Genomic DNA, 22619 nt, shown 5'->3' on the forward strand with positions numbered 1-22619 from the left:
TGGAGTGTGCCGCCATTCAATCCAATGGGGCTTGAATACTGGTGGATTTCTCTTTTTGCGGAGGGGTCCAGAATGGAATGGATCCCCCGCGAAAACGGAGGTAGAACTGTACAAGCAATACAGTAAGAGAGAGGTTAGACCCCCATTATCTTATGTGCTAACTTTCTACCTGCAAGGAGTCTTTTATACTGAGGAACATTCAAAACTACTATGATCATCTATACTCTCAAATGACCTGTTCTACATTCTGCTGTGTATAATGAATTGACTAAATGACAACTAGCATTCACTGGCAATTAGAGTGAGAATCATGTTGCCTGCAAGCCACATGCAATCCCAATACAATTTTTACTATCCTCAAGCTCTTCTTGGGCTCACCACGTATCTATTTTATTTTATTTTATTTGCTAAAAAATGAGAATTGCTATTCCTGGAAGCCCATAGGAATGTCTTCCCCCACATGTTATTCTAGCAGAAAAGTTAAGGTTCTCCCATCTCCCAAACTACTGTATATACTCAACTATAAGTAGACCTCATGTATAAGTCAAGGCCAAGTTTTGGGGCCAAAGTTATGGATTTTGATATGACCCATAGATAAGTCAAGGGTAAAACTTAGGGGCATGTAACAAAGGATCTAAAGGATGAAACAAAGGAAAACAATGCCAAAGAACTTACAAAATTCAAGTAGGCATAACTGTTTGTGCACACCCTAAAGGGCGGCCGGATGGTTGGATGAGAGAGTAGAGGGGGCTCAGTACTTCCAAGACAGATTACAATCTTGCCTTTCATCAGGGGATGGTTGTTCTTCTCTCTCTCTCTCTCTCTCTCTCTCTCTCTCTCTCTCTCTCTCTCACACACACACACACACACACACACTAAAGGACAGCACTTACACTGACCAGTGATATGTCAACTCAGGTTTTTTTTGGTCAAGTTTTTTTTACTAAAATTTCTAGACTTATATATGAGCTTATACAGTAAAAATGTTTTCCCCCAAACTGGAAATGATCTTTTAGTCATTTCCTGGTTCAAATGGAGGGGGAGGTGCAGGCCCTGGAGATGAAAAAGTGCACATGCATACAGGGTGCTAGAGCTTGCCTGTGATCTGAAATGCTTCTCAGTAGTTGGTGACTGTGGGGTTCTACAGATTGCTCCTAAGGCCCTGATCTGGTCTCTGGAGGATGCAAAAAGAAGCCTCAAAAAGCAGCTCCTTTTTACGCTGTTCAAAGGGTACCATAGCCGCAGCAGCACAGCTGTATGGCACCCTTTGGCGCTGCATCATGTGGATGCAGCACCGGAGGCGCGCCATAACAGAACGGTGTGTGGTATCATGACACCTTGGGGGCAGAATCAGGGCGTCCTTCATCAGGATGCTGCGCCCTGACTTTGCCCACAGGCCGGCCTTTTCAGTCCATCTGTCTTAGAATACAAGATCCTCTACTTCTGGACATTCTATTTTTTCTAAACTCCTCCAGAAAGAAAGCTCTGGAGAGAGAGAACAATTTTTCTCTACCTCTCTGGATCTCTCTCTTTCTCTCTCCATTTTTTTATATGTGTGTGTAGGGACTCTCTCTGAGGATATGATATAGGAAAGCAAATATGTTGTCTTATAGTGAATTTCCTCCAAACTTCACTGTCTACAATGCTAGTGGGAATTAAGAAGTCTGCAGGCTACATGTGGTTGAGGAGGAGCTTTTGTGCAGTCCATGGGCTCATACATTCTAATACATTCAAAAACATATAATTAAAAACACACTGAAAGATGTCCCAGGTGCAATTTTGAGAAAACAGAGAGATTACACTTTTCTGACAAAAATACTGCGAGAGAATGAAATTCGATATAGATGGGAGGTACCAGAAGGGATTTCATTTCGCTACAGACAAAAAAGAGTCAGAATTATAACATTATTGGAAGCAAAAGAATTTTTGGAAGACCTAGCAAAAGATAAAGAACAAGAACAGGAGGAAGATAATAAAGGAGGGAAAACCGATTCAAAGACAAATTTACTGACAGGAGAAGAAGTGAAAGAACCGGAAGCAGAGGCTTTAAGCTCAGAAGAAAACGGGGTAGAAGATGGATAGTTGTATGAAAATAATATCGTGGAACATAAAAGGACTTAACAGTCCACAGAAGAGAAGGAAAGTATATCATTATCTGGGTAAATTAAAAGGTGATATAATATGTCTGCAGGAAACCAAAATAAAAAAAACACAGAAGAAAAATATTTAATTTGTAATAAATTAGGAAAAGAATATGTAGCAAGTGGGGACAAGAGAAAAAAAGGAGTAGTGATATATATTAAGGAAAAAATAAAAGCCACTGAAATATTTAAAGACCAGAAAGGACAATATTTAGGGTTAGAAATAAACTGCCAACAGGGAAAAATTCTAATTGTGGGGGTTTATGCACCAACAGAAAATAGAGAAAATTTCTTTCAAAATTTAAAAAAAAGGATAGACCAATTGGACTATGAAAATATGATTCTGTTAGGGGATTGGAATGGGGTAATAGATCCACAACAAGACAGGAGGTCAGACAAATTAATAAAAAAGAATCAGGGCAAATTACCCAAGACTTTTTTTGACATGAAAGATAATTTGGCACTAATTGATATCTGGAGAGAAAAAGCGGGTACACAAAAGGATTTTACTTTCTATTCGGACTGTCACAAATCGTGGTCTAGGATTGATATGTTTCTTATTACATCAGCATTGGCGCCTAGAGTTAATAAAGTAGATATACTCCCAAGATTAATTTCAGACCATTGCCCTATATCTCTGGAAATGAAAGGAAGCCGCAAAGATTTCAATTGGAGATTAGACGAAAATTTATTAAAGGAGGAAAAGGTATTAAAACAGGCCAAAGAAAATTTAGAATGGTTTTTTAAACTCAATTTAAATAACGAGGTGGAAACAAGGACAGCGTGGGATGCCTCCAAAGCATACATGAGGGGCTTCTTTATTCAAAAAAGCATTGAAAAGAGGAAAAAAAGAGGTGCTAAAATGGATATGGTCCTACAAGAAATAAAGGAAAAAGAAAAAATACTCAAAAAGGACCCAAATAATAAAAAAACAATAGGAGAAATAGCCAAACTTCAAAAACAAATTTCAGTAATTATGGTAGAGGAGATGGAAATTAAAATAAGACTTACAAAGCAGAAATATTTTGAATTTGGAAATAAACCTGGAAAGTGGCTGGCTTGGAAATTAAAAAAAAGAAAGGAACAAAATACAATTTGGAAGATTAAGGAGGGTGGAAAAATACATACAGAACAAAATCAAATCAAGAAAGCATTTCAAAAATATTACGAAAAATTATTTTCAAAAAAGGAGATAAATAAGGATGATTTGGATACATTCCTGAAAAAAGAGACAGTAAATCAGATTAAGGAGGAAGAAAGGGAGGGGCTAAACAGGGAGATAACGGTAAAAGAAATTATGGATATGATTAATAAGATGAAAAAAGGGAAGTCACCTGGAACAGACGGACTGCCGGCTATATACTATCAAAAATTAGGGGAGAAATTAATAGGACCACTTCAAATTGTAATGAACGAAATCTTGCAAAAGGGAATACCAGAGACATGGAAAACATCATACATAAACTTAATTCCAAAAGAAGAAAAAAATCTAGAGGATGTTAAAAATTACAGGCCAATATCTCTTTTAAATTCGGACTACAAAATTTTTACAGGAATTTTAGCAGAAAGGTTAAAAAAAGTATTGGGTAACTGGATTAATAGGGATCAATCGGGCTTCTTACCAAAAAGACAAATAAAAGACAATATCAGAACTATTATAGATATAGTTGAGTATTATGAAAAAAGAAAGGACAGGCAAGCAATTTTAGTCTTTCTGGATGCCGAAAAGGCTTTCGACAACCTAAATTGGGAATATATGATTAGCGTGTTAAAAGAAATGAAATTGGGGAAAAACTTTATAAATTGGGTACAAGCAATATATAAGGAGCAAAATGCAAAAAATTTAATTAATGGACAAAAATCTAAAATAATCAAAATTGAAAAAGGAACCAGGCAGGGTTGCCCACTCTCACCTCTACTCTTTATTACAGCTTTAGAGATACTGAATAACAAAATTAGGAAAAACAAAGAAATTACTGGGGTAAAAGTTAAAAATTCGGAATTTAAACTGAAGGCATACGCAGATGACCTAGTTTTGACATTATCGAATCCCTTGGAAACAATACCTTTAGTATTCAACACTATTAGAGAATTTGGCAAATTGGCAGGCTTCAAAATCAACAAAAATAAAACAAATATATTGGCATTGAACATGACTAAAAAAGATAAAGAAGAAATTCAAAGAATATCGGGATGTGAAATAAAAGAGAAAATCAGATATTTGGGAATACAAATTACAAGAAAAAACTCAGATCTTTTCAAAAATAATTATGAACAATTGTGGAAAGAGATAAAAAAAGATCTGAAACAATGGAATAATTTAAATGTGTCTTGGTTAGGCAGGATTGCTACTATACAAATGAATGTAACCCCTAAATTACTTTTTTTATTTCAGAATATCCCAATAATTATAAATGATAAACATTTCAAAACATGGGAGAAGGACATAACTAATTTCATTTGGAACAACAGAAAGCCAAGAGTTAAATTGAAAATTTTGCAAGATAGAAAAGAAAAAGGAGGACTAGGATTGCCAAATTTCAGGATATATTACTACGCATGTTGTCTTAATTGGATAAAAGATTGGATACAAATCAAAAATCATGAATTATTAGAACTAGAGGGATTCGATAATGTCTACGGGTGGCATGGATACTTAATTTATGACAAAATTAAAGTAAATCAAAACTTTAACAATCACCTGGTAAGAAAATCTTTATTTAAAATTTGGACAAAATATAAGCCCCATATTATACAAAAAATTCCTAGATGGACATCAATTAACGAAGCTTTTTTTAGGAGAGAAAAAATGAAAAAAGAAGATTGGATATCATATGAAGACTTACTAAAAAAGGAGGTAGGACAATACAAATTAAAAACGATGGAAGAACTATTAGCAGAAGGCCTGAAATGTAATTGGTTCCTTTATATGCAAATGGGGGCAAGATATAAATTAGACTCCAAATTATCACAAATTGAAATGGAAGAGACGCAATTGGCAAAGACAATAATCTATGACGATGAACATAAAATATCCAAATTATACAAACTACTATTAGATCTGGAAATGGAAAATGAAACAATAAAACACTATATGATAACTTGGGCACAAGATATTGGCAGGCCAATAATGTTAGATGATTGGGAGAAAAATTGGAACAAAAGAATAAAATATACACTCTGTGCTGATATAAAGGAGAATTACTATAAAATGCAATATAAATGGTACCTCACACCAGAGAAAATATGTAAGATAAACAAAGAGCAGAGGCTAGAATGTTGGAACTGTAAAGAAAATGTAGGATCATTCAAACACATGTGGTGGGATTGTGAGAGACCAAAAAAATTTTGGAAACAAATACATCTGGAAATCGAGAAAATATTAAATATTAAAATAAAGAAGGATATATTGTTATTTTTGTTGGGAATAATAGCAGACGAGCATATTGAAAGACAGTATGGGAAACTGATATTCTATTTGATAATTGCGGCAAGAATGGTCTTTGCAAGGAAATGGAAATGTAAAGAAAACCCAACAGTGGAGGAATGGTACGACAAGATTTACGATATGATGATTGTGGATAAATTGACATGTTTGCTTAGGAATGATTTTGCTAATAGAGCGGAAGAGCAATGGGAACCAATTATGAAATATTTAACAGAGAAGGGGAAAAAATGAAGATGTGTATGATGTATTTAGGACTGTTAAGAAGGTGTTAAAGTGCTAAGGAAAAAAGATGTTATGAATATACTGGCAATTGCAAAAGTAAAGTAATGTTAAGAACTCAATAAAAGTTACTAAGATAATATTACACTAAGGAAAGATATCAAAAGCATAAACAATATTATTTATATATTTAAACATTTAAGAAAGACATAGAAGATTTAATTAAAAGAAAAGTAAGTAACTTTTGTAAAGAAATATAAGAATAATTAAAGGAAAGTCATAATATGTGAAATATTATAAATATTCAGCTTAAAGGACGGGAAGGTCATGTTTTAAATGTGTATGGTTGTGTATGGTCCTTTTCTTCCTATTTTTCTTTTTCTTTTTGACTTAGTTTAGTTTTTTGTGTGTATACTTTAGTATAAGTTATTAGGCATTATGTATAGTGTAATATAGAATGTGTTGTGTCAAGGTTATTTTTATTTTTTTTATATTTCTTTCTCTTGTTTTTATGTTTAATTCGTATGAGAGTTAATGGTGTTTTGTGTTGTAAATAATTGTATTTGATTTTAATAATAAAATTTAAAAATTTAAAAATAAATTTAAAAAAATAATTAAAAACACAATTGCATCTTCAGAGGTCCCCAGAGAACGTGATTCTCCATATAATCGCTGGTTTTATCTCTTCCCTACAGCACCTTTAAAAAGGTTCTGAACAGCAAAATGTGAAAAACAGAAGTGATCATTTTAAGAAATGGTGTCATGCAACTCATGAGGAAGAGGGACAGTAGAAATTGGGTTGGAGTAGCCCTCCAACTGTAACCCCCTTACCACTATCCCATAACCTGTGTGTGTGTGTGCCTGTATTCTGGGTAACTCCTCACATATCTGATTAAAAGGACAGTAGTTCATGAAAACCCAAGCCAAAATAAATTTGTTAATCTTTAAGGTGCCATAGGATTCTTTGTTGGCCTTGCTGCAACAGATTAACCTGCCAACTCCTTTGGAAACAGACAACTTAAATTTCCCTTGCCAAAGTTGAGTAGCTTTTGCTGCAGCACACTAATATGGTTATTTGGAAAAGGAAACCACAACAGGGGCATATTTGGGTAGTTCTGTTCCTAAAACTTCCTGAAAGCCAAATGAGAAACATGCAACAACACATTTTCATTTATATAAATGAGCTCATTAGTCCAAGACTCAAAATCATAATGATTCCTGAAGTGCTGTGCGAGGTATCAGGTATGAATAAAAGGCTAACTCCAACTGTTGATCCCAACTAGAGTAAACTCATTACATGAACTACTGAATGCAAGAAGACTTATAAAAATCCCATTGGTTGGATAGCTTTACTATGATTGGGACTTGCAATTGGACCCAAGTCTTGGGCCCTACACTACCCTCCAGAAATGACCACAAGGAAGAATGAGACGATGTTCAAGCAGGCCTCAGTGGGATTTGTGAACCAAAAGGTAACTAAAGAGACCATAAACCTACTTGAGTAGATTTCCAAGATTGAAGAGGGCTCGATTGTGCTGTGGATTTAGCTGGAGGGCCCTCCTGTAGTATTCCTTTGCCTCCGTGAGGTCTTTGGTCAATGTCCCAAGGTTGTTCAGGGCACTTGCGTGACGGGGATACAACCTGTGGAAAGAAAAAGGAAACAGACTTCTGTGCAACAAGAAAACCATCCAGGCCTTTAACATCTCTACCATCTTCCAAACCCTAAAGAAGTGGTGGTGAACCTATGGCACGAGTGCCAGAAGTGGCACTCAGAGCCCCCTCTGTGGGCACACACAACATCATTTCAGCACAGAGTTCGCCAGAGTTTGTTACTAGAAAGTCAGAGGGATATGGCACTTTGCGATATATGAGTGGGTTTTGGGTTGCAGTTGGGCACTCAGTCTCAGTCTCTGAGTCACTGTGGGCCTAAAGCTATTCCAACTCAATTATTTCCTTACACAGAAGTACAAAGAGAATGAGACTATAGTATCAAGAGCTACCTTATTGTTCATTGCTTGCTTTTTCTTTCTTTTTATCCCTTGAGACCACTCAGTCACCAAAGTTCTCTAGGTAGTTTGCAGGTACATTACAAAACAAATAAAGACAAAATACAACAATCTGTATCACACAAAAAATCTTAATGATAATAAAATAGTGCCTCCCCTGAGATTGAGAGCATATGGCTTGTCCAAGATCACCCAATGGGTTTCATGGCTGAGCTGGGAATTGAACCCTAGGCCTGTTACAGACTGCCAAAATAAAGCTGCTTCGGGTCTCTTTGGAGGTATGCTATTTAAATGATTTATGGGTCCTAAGAGTCTGGAGGTCGCACCAAAGCCACACTCCATTCCTAAGCACTGGAGGGCAGCTTTGGGGCAGCTTCTGGATTCTTAGGATGCATGCATCATTTAAATAGCATACCTCCAAAGTGACTCGAAGCAGCTTTATTTTGGCAGTCTGTAACAGGCCCTGGTCTCCAAATCACAGTCCAGCACTCAAACTATTACACCAACTACCTGCGCTCCTTATATCGTAAGTGTCATAGTCATGAGGAGTAGGGCATTAGAGTTTGGAAGTAACACATTAAAAGTAATGTCAGCTACCACTTGTTATTTCAGGAATGGAGGCCGACAACATTAGTTTTAAGTGTTCTAACGACAATGAGCTAAATGTTAAGTTTTTAAAATAACAGCCAATATGTGCTCATTATTTCAAAATGTTTCCATGGCTACATTGAGGGATTTGGAGCCATTTTTTAAAATTTTTTAAAAGCATTAAAAAAACATTTAAAGAACAAATGTGTTATCAATACACTACTAACAAGGAATGTAACATGGTACATGTTTGTCATCACAGAACAATTACAATAAATTTTGCATCACTCCTTCTACCCAAAAGTAATGATGTTGCCTAGTGCTGTGTAAAAGATATTCCCTCTCTTCCAACTCCTGGAGCAAAGAAAATTCACAATCAGATGGCTCACACTGAAGCAAAAGCCACCTTCATTTCCACTGCTGCTCAGAATCAAGTTATGAAAGCAAAATATACCTGAAGGAGAAAGACTGGTTTCTGTCCCCTAGACTTTTCCTTTGACTAGAGCACTATTCCAAGGGATGTACTGGGGAGGGTTGGGCTTACCTGAACCGACCGAGAATCCCAATTAAGATTCAGGATATAGCCTTCATTCTAACAAACCAGTGTTAGAAAAAGCAGAAATATCTGTTTGCATTTGATCCTGTGGGGGGGTATTATGAAGTACAGCCTTCCAATTTGGAGTCTCGCTCACAAAACACATGCACAGGCGCACACACAACAGTATATATGTCATCAGTAATGGCAACCATCTGCAAGCAATATCTCTTTTGCTATGTATCTCATTAGGCACAAAGTCCTCTTCGCTTCACCTAATCAAGCACCAAGTGCTGCATTATTTATGAAAGAAAGCTGAATTTCATTAAAATGCTCACTGGGGCAGCCAGATTTATTTTATTTTATTTTTAAAAAATCAATTCCTCCGTATTTTCGAAATCCTAGACACTCTCACTAAGAACTGCCTTTCCTTCATAATTAAAGCAAAAGACCTGAAACAGTGCAATTCATTATATCCGCAAGGGGAGAAACTGGAAACAGTACTTTAAATCAGGTTGGGTTTTGATTTCTGTACAAAAGAGAAGCTGGATGTTTTCTTGGGGCCAAATGAATTATTCAGGAGATTCCTTCAACACTGCCACTTCAATTGTCAGGATAAATTTAGGCAGCCAAGCCTTGAACTATTATAGGTATAACCAGCACAAAACTCCTGTTACCAATTAGTCTGTTCTCTCTCTTCTCCCAGACTTTACCATTGAGCTACCTCCATTATCAATGGCTATGTAATAAAGAAGTTGCTTAGGCTCCTGAAATTGTAGCTTCAACACAAAAAGAAGTCAAACAGAAGGCAGAAATCTGATTTTCAGTATTCAGAAAATAACCATTCTCCTATCAAAGGCATCTATATTTTTTGTGAATATTCTCAGGACCTGCTTCCCGTTTGATGTCGCTGTTACTTTGATGGCAGCAAGATAACTCCAAAATCAACATGGAAGGACATACAGAAAGGGAAGGAGGAAGCGGTCGTCATGGAAACCAGCTATAATACAGAAAGGATGTTAATGTACTTTTTAACACAAGTGCTGGGAAACTACCTGAAATGTTCACAGCATCATCCAGAACTTGGAAATTGCTTTTTTAAAAAAGTAACTTGGCACAGTTCTATTTATAGTTCCAAGTATTTCCTCCAAAGAGTAATTACTTCCTGATGCTGTTACCTTTCTAAAGAATAATATTTTAGTTTCCAGATTCTCAAAAATGACTAAAATAAAGATATTTGAATACTATACACTTGTGGTATAAAGCACATTCTTCTCCTGTACACCCTGTCTTCATCTTGGCACCCACAATAGAGCACAAGGATAACACAAGCCATCACCTGACTATGCTAAAGAATCCCACAACCATAAAACTAACTAAAGGTTACAGATATACTGAAAAATGAGTGAAACGGTCCCTCATTAAGCTGCAGTTGCAATGCAGTGAAGTTAGGACTGCCAGTCTGAAAATGGGAGGCAGCTTCTATTTCCTTGTTTGGTACAAGAGGGAATTTCAGCAGGTGTGGCATGGCACAGAACCAGGGAACAAGCAACACCTGCTGAAATTCCCTGTTGAACCCAGTCATTAAAGGTACAGGGGCCTTCTCCAATTTTTGGTCTGGCAAGCCTAAGTGCAGTCATACTTTGTTTTATGGGGGGAAATGAACTGATTACCAATGACTAGTTTTTTGTTCCTATGTAAAGAGATCTTGTAGCACTAAATGAAAGAAAGAAGTTGGAAACATGATCTTTCGTAGACTAAAGTCTACAGCCCGAAAGACATGGGGCCAAACAAGGTGGCTTCCAGCCACTTTGGAGGTGTGGTGTTTACATGATGCACGCCCCCCAAAGCGGCTAGAAGCTGCTCAGAGGCTACCAAGCCTACTATTTTGGGGTCTTGGGAACTACAGCCCAAAAAACTAATTTGTTTTAAGCTCCAAGGTTAGTTCTGCACCTTGCCCACGAACAGGCCACTTTCACCTCAGTCATGCCTTCATCCTATCTCTACTGCTTATCTCATGCAAACATGATGAGTTGAGATGAAGACCCATCAAACACAGAGATATCCCACAATCTTGTGTTATCCTGGCTCCAGATTAAGGAAAGGAAGGGTTTGGGGAAAGATTCCTTCACTGTAGCCATCATCTCCTAACTCTTATTGCCACTGCTCCTTCCCTCGACTAAAACATTTTGGTCCAATCTACTCAGGTGTCCAGAGAAGGAAAAGGAGAGCACAGGTTGCTGCTCCTAATTCTCTTCTCACCTAAGGATGTAGACAAGGTGAAAGGAATGACAACGAAGTGGGAAAGCAGCGGGGCTAAGGAGCTCCAGGGATTTGCATCCTGCCCCTCCCCTTGCCATGGGTTGTAAGCCTTGGCAGATGCCCAGTATTTCTGACTGCAAATGCCAGCTTGGATCTTGTGCGAGACACAATTTCAACATTTCACCTGAACTGCCAGAAATGGTCTATCCTAATGTCAACATAATCATTTGAGCTGGGGAGGGAGAAAGGAGAGCCCATTAAATCACATTACATTACGATAAAATACAGTTCAGCTGCCGAATATTTCACTTCTATGAAATTCTAGAATCCTCAGGAGTCACAGGGAAAGGGAGAAGGAGATATAAGAGGCATTTCATGTCAGCCAAAACTAAAAATATAAGAGATTCTCGTTCAGCTAAGAGAAGTTCCCAAGAAGTGCCAAGATGTGTGCTGAAAATACAGAACAGCCTTCTTCAGGTCTTCTGGCTCCTTCACGTCAGCTCACTCCCCATTCTTTCCTGTGTATGATAAGGATTCAGAAAGGTTACACTAACATGTAACCTATTGCTAGCCTTTCCCTTCCCTTTCTGGCTCGTTTTATAAAAGAAACTGCACAAGAAAAAAAAGCTCAAAAAGGGAAAAGCAGTTTTTGTTGTCCCCACCCCCCGTCCACAGCAAAAAAAGAAAAAAAGCAGAATGCGCTTTCTTTCTTCTTTCCATTTAATGTTGAACAATCAGCAGAGATCTGAAAGGTACTACAGTGGACCCTTGTTATATGCAAGATCCCCCGTGTATAACAAAATGCGTGTATGCTCAAGTCCCATTAAATATAATGACATAGCAAAATGGTGTCCCTTATAAAAAATGGAAAATCAAGGTTTGATATTTGAAATTTATACTTTTTTGGAACACTTTCAAACTGTGTATGCTTGGATTCGTGTATAAAAAAATCTGTGCATAAGAAGGGCTGACTGTACCAGGAAGAAAAGAAAGTGTTTTATGATGATTCAGATTTTTGGTCCATGTAGCCCACCACTCTCTACTGTAACTGACAGCAGCTCTCCAGGGGCTCAGGTAGGGAGTCTTTCCTATCATCTGCCATCTGATCTTTTGTTAATGTGCTGAGATGCCAGGGATTCAATGTGGGACCTTCTCCATGCAGAGCTGGTGCTCTCTCACTCAGCTTTTCATCTTTCAGTGTCCACCTGTGATTCAATCCCACACATTCACACACACAGAGCGACACACAGATAGCAATTATTTGGTAACAAACTAAAGAATATAGTACAGTATCATCAGTTTAAATACAATTTAATGTTTTCGTGAAATTTTCAGTTGTACAATCCAGACCAGTTCCTGATAGATAACTGTTTACATGTAAGTACTTCAGAGGCCCATGGGAAGAGTGTGGAATGTTTTGTTTCTGTTTTTTTAAAAGATTTCACTACTCATTCCCCATTAGTTTTCTAATATAACTTACCAGCATTATTTGTTACTTGAACAGTAAGACATTAGCTATTAAAACACTGCTTCGGGGTTATTTCTTATGCACTTTAAAAAAACAAGTGACAGTCCCTCTAAAGCAAGAGTGTAGGAGTAATAAATCTTATTGGTTATACCTTTAAAATGAAATGGAATTGCCAGCCATTTTGCTTATAATTAAAAACAACAACAACAACAACACTATACCCTTGCTAACCTACCCTCCTCAGTTAATTTTACCCTCAAAAGTAAGTCTTTACAGGTAATCTTATTTAGAATATGTTACTTTCAAATTCTGTTGCTAGCACCCCTACCGAACAGCAGTCATGCCAAAGTTTGCATAATACTGCATGTATATCTGTCTATGAATTGGTATGGCCTCCATGTGACACTGCAGTGGAGACAGAACTCAACACCTTGACCAGCTCCTTTAAAGATCAGATTGAAACCCATTGGATCTATTAACCTTCAGTGACATAGAAGCCATCAGCCTCCACTGGACCTAGTGTCTCTTCGGATAGCACTTTTAGTTTCTCCTCTACTCAGTCTGCAACCAAGTCATTGATGTACTCTGGAGGCCTTACAAAGACTGAATGGGTAACATCCGTCAGGGATGTTGTAGCAGTGGATTTCAGGAATAAAGGACTAGAAGACCTTTATGATTCCTTCCAGGTATACAATCCAGATGAATCAAGACGTTATGAAATGTAACACAAGTGTCTAATTCTAAGGTATGAAAGAAGGGAGATCAAACAGATTGGGATTTGCAGCAGTTGGTCAGTTTAAGGCTCATTGCTTTTCATATTGTTTCCAGCTCATGGAGACTCTAAGGCAGACCTATCATGTTTGTTTGTTTTTAAGATTTGGTCAGAGAGGGTTTGCCACTGCCTTCCTCTGTGGCTGAGAGACTGCCCAAGGTTATCCAGTGGGTTTTCACAGCCCACCAGGAATTCGAACCCTGGTCTCTTGGGCCCTCTACAGACCGGCATAAAGAGACAGCGTGGGGCCAGAGTGGAGGCGTGGCTACTACATGCTGTCTGTCCCAACTCTGCCCCTGAGCCTCCTGCCTGACCAGATGGCAGGCAGCATCACGCCATGTCTTTGGCACAGCATTTACATGTACTGTGCCCAAGAAGCAGAGAACAGCCACCACAATGGCAGCTAAGGCGCCCTTCACGTAGCACAAAAAAGAGATGCTTCTTCCAGCTTCTTTTTGCACCCCACAAAGGACAGATCTAGACCGCAGCGTGTAGTTGCGCGGCCCTGATCCAGCGAGGAAAGGGGTGGCTGTAGGCCACTCCAAAGGGGCGGTCTGTTGAGCCCCTTGGAGTTCTAGTCCCATATTGAAAGCACTATACCATGCTGACTCTCCTTAAGGGTCACAGTTATCATTATCTTCACACAAAGTGTTTAAAAAATCATCCCAAAGGACAATCCAAAATAGTACTTGATGCATTAGGAGCAAGAGTGGCTGCAGCCCTCATAGGTGTAGCAGTACAGAACATTTTACTTATGTTTTAAAAAAAGTGAAAGAGGGGAAACACAAGCTGGCTAACAATGTTGGCACTTGAATTTCCCCCAGAAATAAATCCCAGATGGTGCCCAAGGTCACCTGCAGCCCCCCGACTGAAAAGTATGAAGAATGCAAAGCCAGAGTACAGCTTAACGAAATTTAAATGAACACAGACATTCCTGGTTTCAAATATAAATAAAAGCCTTATAGAAAAACACATGGCAAAACTTAGCAAGGAAACCTGAATTTTCCTTGCCATATTTCCCTGGGTTTAGCACTTGGAGAAGTTACTTGTTTGGACAACTCCCAGAATACCCAGCCACCATGAATGCCTACAGTCCAAATGAGTTACTTTTACAAACTGTGCATGGGTGTTATTTTAAAGTGGGAGAGGATAAATATGCTTTTTAATTGTATATTTTCAATGATTCGGTGGCTTAGCTCACAATCTTCCCCTCTCACGTGTCTTGCATGGCAGGTCAGAATTTCCTATACCATTACAAACACTACCTTAAGTCCTGCAAGAGTGACCACAGTACTACATTTCAGTGAAGTATCAACATTTCTTCAGAAATCCTATACAATTGGGAAAGGCTGAAGGCCACTGATAAAATTCACATTATCTGGATAGGGGTGTGATGGGTGGAAAGAAGGACAGCCATTGAAAATGGCTAGACATCTGCTAGATTGAGGAAAGGAGGCTGTGACAGGATTCCAGCAGACTATCCTGTTGCAAAGACATCCATGAAAAATCTCCAGATAATTATGAATATGTATATCCCATGTTGCAGAACCAAGACAAAATGGAAATTTTATTAGCATACTGACCATGTTCTGTCTAAAAGCACTGCAATTAAAGTTATGGAAATGGTCTCAGATTGGGTGGTGATCCCCACTCATCTTTAAAGATCCATAACAGGTGCAAGTCAGGATGCCAAAAATGCCATGATAAACATGGGGAAGTCCCAGATTACTTTAAATCCTGTATAAAGGACTTAAGTATGCAAGTAGGACATACATTGATATACTGCCCCTATCTAGTTTTAGGTAATCTGAAAGAAAAGGAAGGAACGTGAAATGAAGAGAGAACATATATGTACCATATATACTCAACTATAAATTGACCTTATGTATAAGCAGGTTTTGGGACAAACATTATGGTTTTTGATACAATGCATGGATAGGTCAACAGTAAACCTAGGGGCATGTAGGGTTTAAAGGACGAAGAAAAGGAAAACCATGCCAAAGACCATATAAAATTCCATCAGACATAACTATTTGTGCTCATCCTAAAGATTGGTGGATGAGACAGCAGAGGAAGGTCACTGTTCCAGGACATATTACACTCTTGCATTACACCAGGGGATAGTTCCTTTTTCAAGAGAGAGAGAGAGAGAGAGATCAAATCAGGTTGTTTTTTTTTTTGGGGGGGGGGGAATTTTTCTGACTACAGTTTTTAGACTTATACATGAGTGTACACAGTATATGTCATATAGAAAAAGGCCAGCCCAAAACATTTTGCTGCCTGAGAGAAAGGACAAGATTGCACCATCCATGTCCATATATATATATATATATAGAGAGAGAGAGAGAGAGAGAGAGAGAATATACATTGTGATGGTCCACTCATTACTTCAGTGTATAGATTCCCCCAGCCCAAGACTCCAGCAATAGAGAAAACTGATTATGTAAAATAGAAGGATGGCTGTGATCATAACAGCCTGTGTGTCTTCAAGGTGCCTATCAACTTGTGGCAAGGACTATTCAGAGGTGATTTTCCAGTTCCTTTCTTAGAAATATAGTACTAACCAGGAAATAGACATACTAACCAGGGCTGACTCTGTTTAGCTTCCAAGATCAGACAAGCTCTGGTGCCTTTAGAGCAGTGGTACTCAAAGCTTTTTATCCTTGGGACCTCTTTTTGCATCTAAATGCGGACATCACTCCCCCCCCCCCCCACACACACACTCTACGTAATATATAAATAAATATAAATGAAAATATTTTGTTTATGTAGTGTGCACATTTTAACCCACATATTCATGTATCTTCATATTTTAACATTTTATAAGGAAATAATGTCATTCAAATTAGAACAGTTTTATTTGAGGAAAATCAATACTTAAAACAACACATGTGTAAATTTTACACGTAAAAATGTTGGGGAGGAGGAGAAGAGATCAGGCCTCCAAGTTGTACCCCCCTTGTGCAACCTCTGCCCCCCTTCCACGAGGGGTCTTGTCCCACAGTTTGAGAATCATTGCTTTAGAGTATATAGTCCTCTAGGATATTTTTAAAATGCTTGGGGAACATTTGACTGCCTAGTTCACCAAAAGCTGCTCTCATGTTTGACCAGCAGAGTACAGATGGCACAATTCCTGAGCCAAGTCTAAACTAGGTTCTGTAATTTACTGTGCAAATGTTCCTTATTTGTGGGCCAAAAACGGTGGCCCTTATAGGGCTGGCAGGTATCCCTTATTATAAGAGATATTTCCCATTTCAGGGTTGTAAAGTGTTTTTATAAATAGACTGAACAAGATGCCCCCAAATCCTATATTTTGAGGTGTGAACTCTTCAGGGACAGAAATGTGTGCATTATGTAATTTATGAAAGTGAACAGTATGTTAATTTTACAGAGAAACACACGGCCAAATTAACTCAAATTTTCACTTCTTTTAGTATTTAGGTAGATCACAAACTTCTCAACAGCTACTTCCTGATTGTCACTCCTGCTGCATATAATTAGGGATGCCATAACCCGGCTGTAGGCGGGGCAATCACGCTTTTGGGGGTGCTGGCACGGTCACGGTCCGGTTTTGTGCCAAAACTGGGACTGCCCCGCCTGCGGCCACCTCCGCCCCCATGCGCGTCTTCTTTATGGCCGCAGCTGTTCATGCAGCTGGCCGGCCACCCACTTCCGCATCCGCCTCCTCCTCCTCTGCCTCCTCCTTCTCCTCCGCCCCCTGCGCGCTCCCTCTGGCTATGGCCGCCCATGCAGCCCGCCGGCCGGCCAGGCAGCCAGCCACCCGCCTCCGCCTCCTTCTCCAACCTCCTCCTCCCTGTGCGTTCCCCTTGCCTTTCAGGGCCACGCGTGGCTGGCTGGCCACCCTTCTCCTCCTCCTCTGCCTCCTCCTCCTCGGCGACCCTGGCCCTGGCCACGCGCCGGCCTAAAATAGGAGCTGGCCCCTTAAGGAGGCAGAGCCTCAGAAAAGGAGGAGGAGGAGGAGGCAGAGCGGAGGAGGACTCTGGGCCAGAGGGAGGGGAAAGGGCTCTTTGTCTTGCCCTACCCTCCCTTCAAGACCAGGCTTCTGCACAGCCGCACGCAGGGCTAATGAGGAGGACTTCCTCCTCTGAGGCTGGGGCTGAACAGCCCGCCCCTTCTCCAGGCCGGAGCCTGTGAGCGCTGGCAGGGGGCGGGGCTGTTCCAGCCCCACTCTGCCCCCATTGGCCAGCCAGGCTCAGGAGGAGGAGCTCCTCCTCTGTTGGGCCAGGCTGCAGCCAGAGGGGAAGGAAAGGGCCATTTCCTTTGCCCTTTTTTGGCACCGAGGAGGAGGAGGAAGAGGAGGAGGAGGGTGCCCATTTACAGTATTTATTTTGGTTAAGTGTGCTGTTTTTAAAGTGTATTTTTTCCAGTATTTATTTTAATTAAATGTATTTTTAAAGTGTATTTTTTGCAATATTTATTTTTATTAAGTGTATTTTTAAAGTGTATTTTGATCATGCCTAAGAAACATGCATTTATATTTACATTTTTTAAAAATCATCAATTTTTTGTGTGTCCTCCATTTTAAAAAAATGTGCCCTACATTTGAAAATGTTGTCCTACATTTGTCCCGGTTTGGAGGGCCAGACTTATGGCAACCCTACATATAATGAACTTCAACTGTTCCTTGTTTTTTGAAAACTGGCAATACTAGTTCAGGCTGATGGGAACTGAAGCACATCAGTATCTGAACAGACACAGGTTCCTCTTGCTTCATCTAACAAGACTGCAGCTTTAGAAAATCAGATTATGACCAATGCAGGAAAATATTCAAAACATACCTATATTTTCCCCTTACCTTTGTTCCTAACATTTCATTCAGGAATGCCCAAGTCACTACGTAAACCTTCTCCAAGTCTGGGCAAAGAAGCAAACTTCATTTAAATCAGTAAGCCTGTATTTATTTTGTTTTGGCAATGCCCACTGTGTTTGGATTTCATCACTGCTAAAATGGAATGGTTCACACACTGGACCATTTATATAAGCAATCTTGCTGCTGACAGGCAACTGTAGTCAGAACTCACAGAAGCAAAAAGCAGTCTCTCCATAAAGATTACATTTTATAATTGTCAAGCAACTCTATTGTACTTCTCTTCCCTCCGTTTCTCAGGGCCAAAGAAGGCATGCAGTTAATACATTACTGCATTTCATGTCTCCAATTTTTTCCCCCTTAAATAAAATGGCAGGGGAAGGGAGGATGAGGATTGGGTTTTTTGTTTGCAGAGGTCCAAAACACACTGCAGAAATAATCCAGTATGAGACAGCTTTAACTGCCCTGTCTCAGCACTAGGGAATTCTGGGAACTGTAGTTTTGTGAGACATTTAGCCTTCTCTGTCAGAGATTGCTCTGGTGCCACAATAAACTACAATTCCCAGGTTTCCCTAGCAGTGAGCCAGGACAGTTAAAGCTGTCTCTGCAGTGTGTTTTGGACCAGAGAGGATTTTTAAAACCTCATCTTCCTCAGTTCCTAAAGTAGGGAAGGGGAATATGTGACAGTCCAGAAATTGTTAGTCGTTAACAACCATCAGCTAAACTAGTGATTCATAAGGTCAAATTACGTTAGAGACACACTAAAGGAAAAGCGTTCAAGGAAAAAATTAGAAGCTGCAGTTATTAAGCCCTTAGAAATCTCAAGAAAAAGCAGACTAAACATTACCAGAGCATTCTGACCTTATCACTGACTAACTGGTGCTTTCGACTAATAACAGTAACCATTTGAAATATAAGAAAAAGGTTCAACATTAATAGTTTTTATATGGTGCTCACTTAATATTTTTCTATTATGGATCAATGACTACTTCATGTTATATGAAAAGCTGGCTTGGACACAGAAGAATGAGGAATGAAAATAGGAGGAAGGAATATCAACAATCTAAGACATGCAGATGACACCATACTACTAGCAGAAAACATCACAGATCTAGAACTACTACTAAGAAAGATCAAAGGAGAAAATGCAAAAGCAAACTTACTGCTGAACATAAAGAACGCAAAAATATTACCACAAAGAAGCTAAACAAATTCAACCTAGCCAATGAGGAAATAGAAATAGTAAAAGAGTTCTCATACCTTGGATGAAACATTAACCAGAATGGGGACTGCAGTCAAGAAATCAGAAGAAGACAAAGAATAATAATAATAATAATAATAATAATAATATGTTTTATTTATAGACCGCTATTCCGCGATGATCATAGCGGTGTACAGTAAAATCGTTAATACAATAAAAATACAGTTAAAGGAGGGAGAAGTCTCATCCTTCAGGCAGTCCAAGATGTTGCTGGTCTGCCTGCTGGCTCCCTCTGAGGCCGAGATGACAGTTGAGGAGGGAGGGGCCTCTTCCTTCAGGCAGTCCCTGATGTTGCTGGGTCTGCCTGATGGCTCCCTCTGAGGCCGAGATGACAGTTGAGGAGGGAGGGGCCTCTTCCTTCAGGCAGTCCCCGATGTTGCTGGGTCTGCCTGATGGCTCCCTCTGAGGCCGAGATGACAGTTGAAGAGGGAGGGGCCTCTTCCTTCAGGCAGTCCAAGATGTTGCTGGGTCTGCCTGATGGCTCCCTCTGAGGCCGAGATGACAGTTGAAGAGGGAGGGGCCTCTTCCTTCAGGCAGTCCAAGATGTTGCTGGTCTGCCTGCTGGCTCCCTCTGAGGCCGAGATGACAGTTGAGGAGGGAGGGGCCTCTTCCTTCAGGCAGTCCCTGATGTTGCTGGGTCTGCCTGATGGCTCCCTCTGAGGCCGAGATGACAGTTGAAGAGGGAGGGGCCTCTTCCTTCAGGCAGTCCCCGATGTTGCTGGGTCTGCCTGATGGCTCCCTCTGAGGCCGAGATGACAGTTGAAGAGGGAGGGGCCTCTTCCTTCAGGCAGTCCAAGATGTTGCTGGGTCTGCCTGATGGCTCCCTCTGAGGCCGAGATGACAGTTGAGGAGGGAGGGGCCTCTTCCTTCAGGCAGTCCCTGATGTTGCTGGGTCTGCCTGATGGCTCCCTCTGAGGCCGAGATGACAGTTGAAGAGGGAGGGGCCTCTTCCTTCAGGCAGTCCCCGATGTTGCTGGGTCTGCCTGATGGCTCCCTCTGAGGCCGAGATGACAGTTGAAGAGGGAGGGGCCTCTTCCTTCAGGCAGTCCAAGATGTTGCTGGGTCTGCCTGATGGCTCCCTCTGAGGCCGAGATGACAGTTGAGGAGGGAGGGGCCTCTTCCTTCAGGCAGTCCCTGATGTTGCTGGGTCTGCCTGATGGCTCCCTCTGAGGCCGAGATGACAGTTGAAGAGGGAGGGGCCTCTTCCTTCAGGCAGTCCCCGATGTTGCTGGGTCTGCCTGATGGCTCCCTCTGAGGCCGAGATGACAGTTGAAGAAGGAGGGGCCTCTTCCTTCAGGCAGTCCTTGATGTTGCTGGGTCTGCCTGATGGCTCCCTCTGAGGCCGAGATGACAGTTGAGGAGGGAGGGGCCTCTTCCTTCAGGCAGTCCCCGATGTTGCTGGGTCTGCCTGATGGCTCCCTCTGAGGCCGAGATGACAGTTGAAGAGGGAGGGGCCTCTTCCTTCAGGCAGTCCAAGATGTTGCTGGGTCTGCCTGATGGCTCCCTCTGAGGCCGAGATGACAGTTGAGGAGGGAGGGGCCTCTTCCTTCAGGCAGTCCCTGATGTTGCTGGGTCTGCCTGATGGCTCCCTCTGAGGCCGAGATGACAGTTGAGGAGGGAGGGGCCTCTTCCTTCAGGCAGTCCCCGATGTTGCTGGGTCTGCCTGATGGCTCCCTCTGAGGCCGAGATGACAGTTGAAGAGGGAGGGGCCTCTTCCTTCAGGCAGTCCAAGATGTTGCTGGGTCTGCCTGCTGGCTCCCTCTGAGGCCGAGATGACAGTTGAGGAGGGAGGGGCCTCTTCCTTCAGGCAGTCCAAGATGTTGCTGGGTCTGCCTGATGGCTCCCTCTGAGGCCGAGATGACAGTTGAGGAGGGAGGGGCCTCTTCCTTCAGGCAGTCCCTGATGTTGCTGGGTCTGCCTGATGGCTCCCTCTGAGGCCGAGATGACAATTGAAGAGGGAGGGGCCTCTTCCTTCAGGCAGTCCTTGATGTTGCTGGGTCTGCCTGATGGCTCCCTCTGAGGCCGAGATGACAGTTGAGGAGGGAGGGGCCTCTTCCTTCAGGCAGTCCCCGATGTTGCTGGGTCTGCCTGATGGCTCCCTCTGAGGCCGAGATGACAGTTGAAGAGGGAGGGGCCTCTTCCTTCAGGCAGTCCAAGATGTTGCTGGGTCTGCCTGATGGCTCCCTCTGAGGCCGAGATGACAGTTGAGGAGGGAGGGGCCTCTTCCTTCAGGCAGTCCCCGATGTTGCTGGGTCTGCCTGATGGCTCCCTCTGAGGCCGAGATGACAGTTGAGGAGGGAGGGGCCTCTTCCTTCAGGCAGTCCCCGATGTTGCTGGGTCTGCCTGATGGCTCCCTCTGAGGCCGAGATGACAGTTGAAGAGGGAGGGGCCTCTTCCTTCAGGCAGTCCAAGATGTTGCTGGGTCTGCCTGATGGCTCCCTCTGAGGCCGAGATGACAGTTGAAGAGGGAGGGGCCTCTTCCTTCAGGCAGTCCAAGATGTTGCTGGGTCTGCCTGATGGCTCCCTCTGAGGCCGAGATGACAGTTGAGGAGGGAGGGGCCTCTTCCTTCAGGCAGTCCCCGATGTTGCTGGGTCTGCCTGATGGCTCCCTCTGAGGCCGAGATGACAGTTGAAGAGGGAGGGGCCTCTTCCTTCAGGCAGTCCAAGATGTTGCTGGGTCTGCCTGATGGCTCCCTCTGAGGCCGAGATGACAGTTGAAGAGGGAGGGGCCTCTTCCTTCAGGCAGTCCAAGATGTTGCTGGGTCTGCCTGATGGCTCCCTCTGAGGCCGAGATGACAGTTGAGGAGGGAGGGGCCTCTTCCTTCAGGCAGTCCCCGATGTTGCTGGGTCTGCCTGATGGCTCCCTCTGAGGCCGAGATGACAGTTGAGGAGGGAGGGGCCTCTTCCTTCAGGCAGTCCCCGATGTTGCTGGGTCTGCCTGATGGCTCCCTCTGAGGCCGAGATGACAGTTGAAGAGGGAGGGGCCTCTTCCTTCAGGCAGTCCAAGATGTTGCTGGGTCTGCCTGATGGCTCCCTCTGAGGCCGAGATGACAGTTGAAGAGGGAGGGGCCTCTTCCTTCAGGCAGTCCAA

At 41.7% G+C, this 22619-nt stretch overlaps 1 protein-coding gene across 3 annotated transcripts in view; it reads right to left on the reverse strand.

Annotated features, from left to right (window-relative positions):
- Positions 1-22619, reverse strand: part of TMTC1 (transmembrane O-mannosyltransferase targeting cadherins 1) — a 208854-nt gene that overhangs the window by 46395 nt on the left and 139840 nt on the right. For all 3 annotated transcript variants that reach the window (XM_089527817.1, XM_089527816.1, XM_089527815.1), the window contains one exon: positions 7306-7449. In XM_089527817.1, coding sequence (XP_089383943.1) covers positions 7306-7449 — 144 coding nt within the window. The remainder of the gene's footprint in view (positions 1-7305; positions 7450-22619) is intronic.

This window comes from Sceloporus occidentalis, unplaced genomic scaffold, assembly GCF_023333645.1.
Source record: "Sceloporus occidentalis isolate IW3139 unplaced genomic scaffold, rSceOcc1.0.p SCAF_5, whole genome shotgun sequence".
Classification (NCBI taxonomy): domain Eukaryota; kingdom Metazoa; phylum Chordata; class Lepidosauria; order Squamata; family Phrynosomatidae; genus Sceloporus; species Sceloporus occidentalis.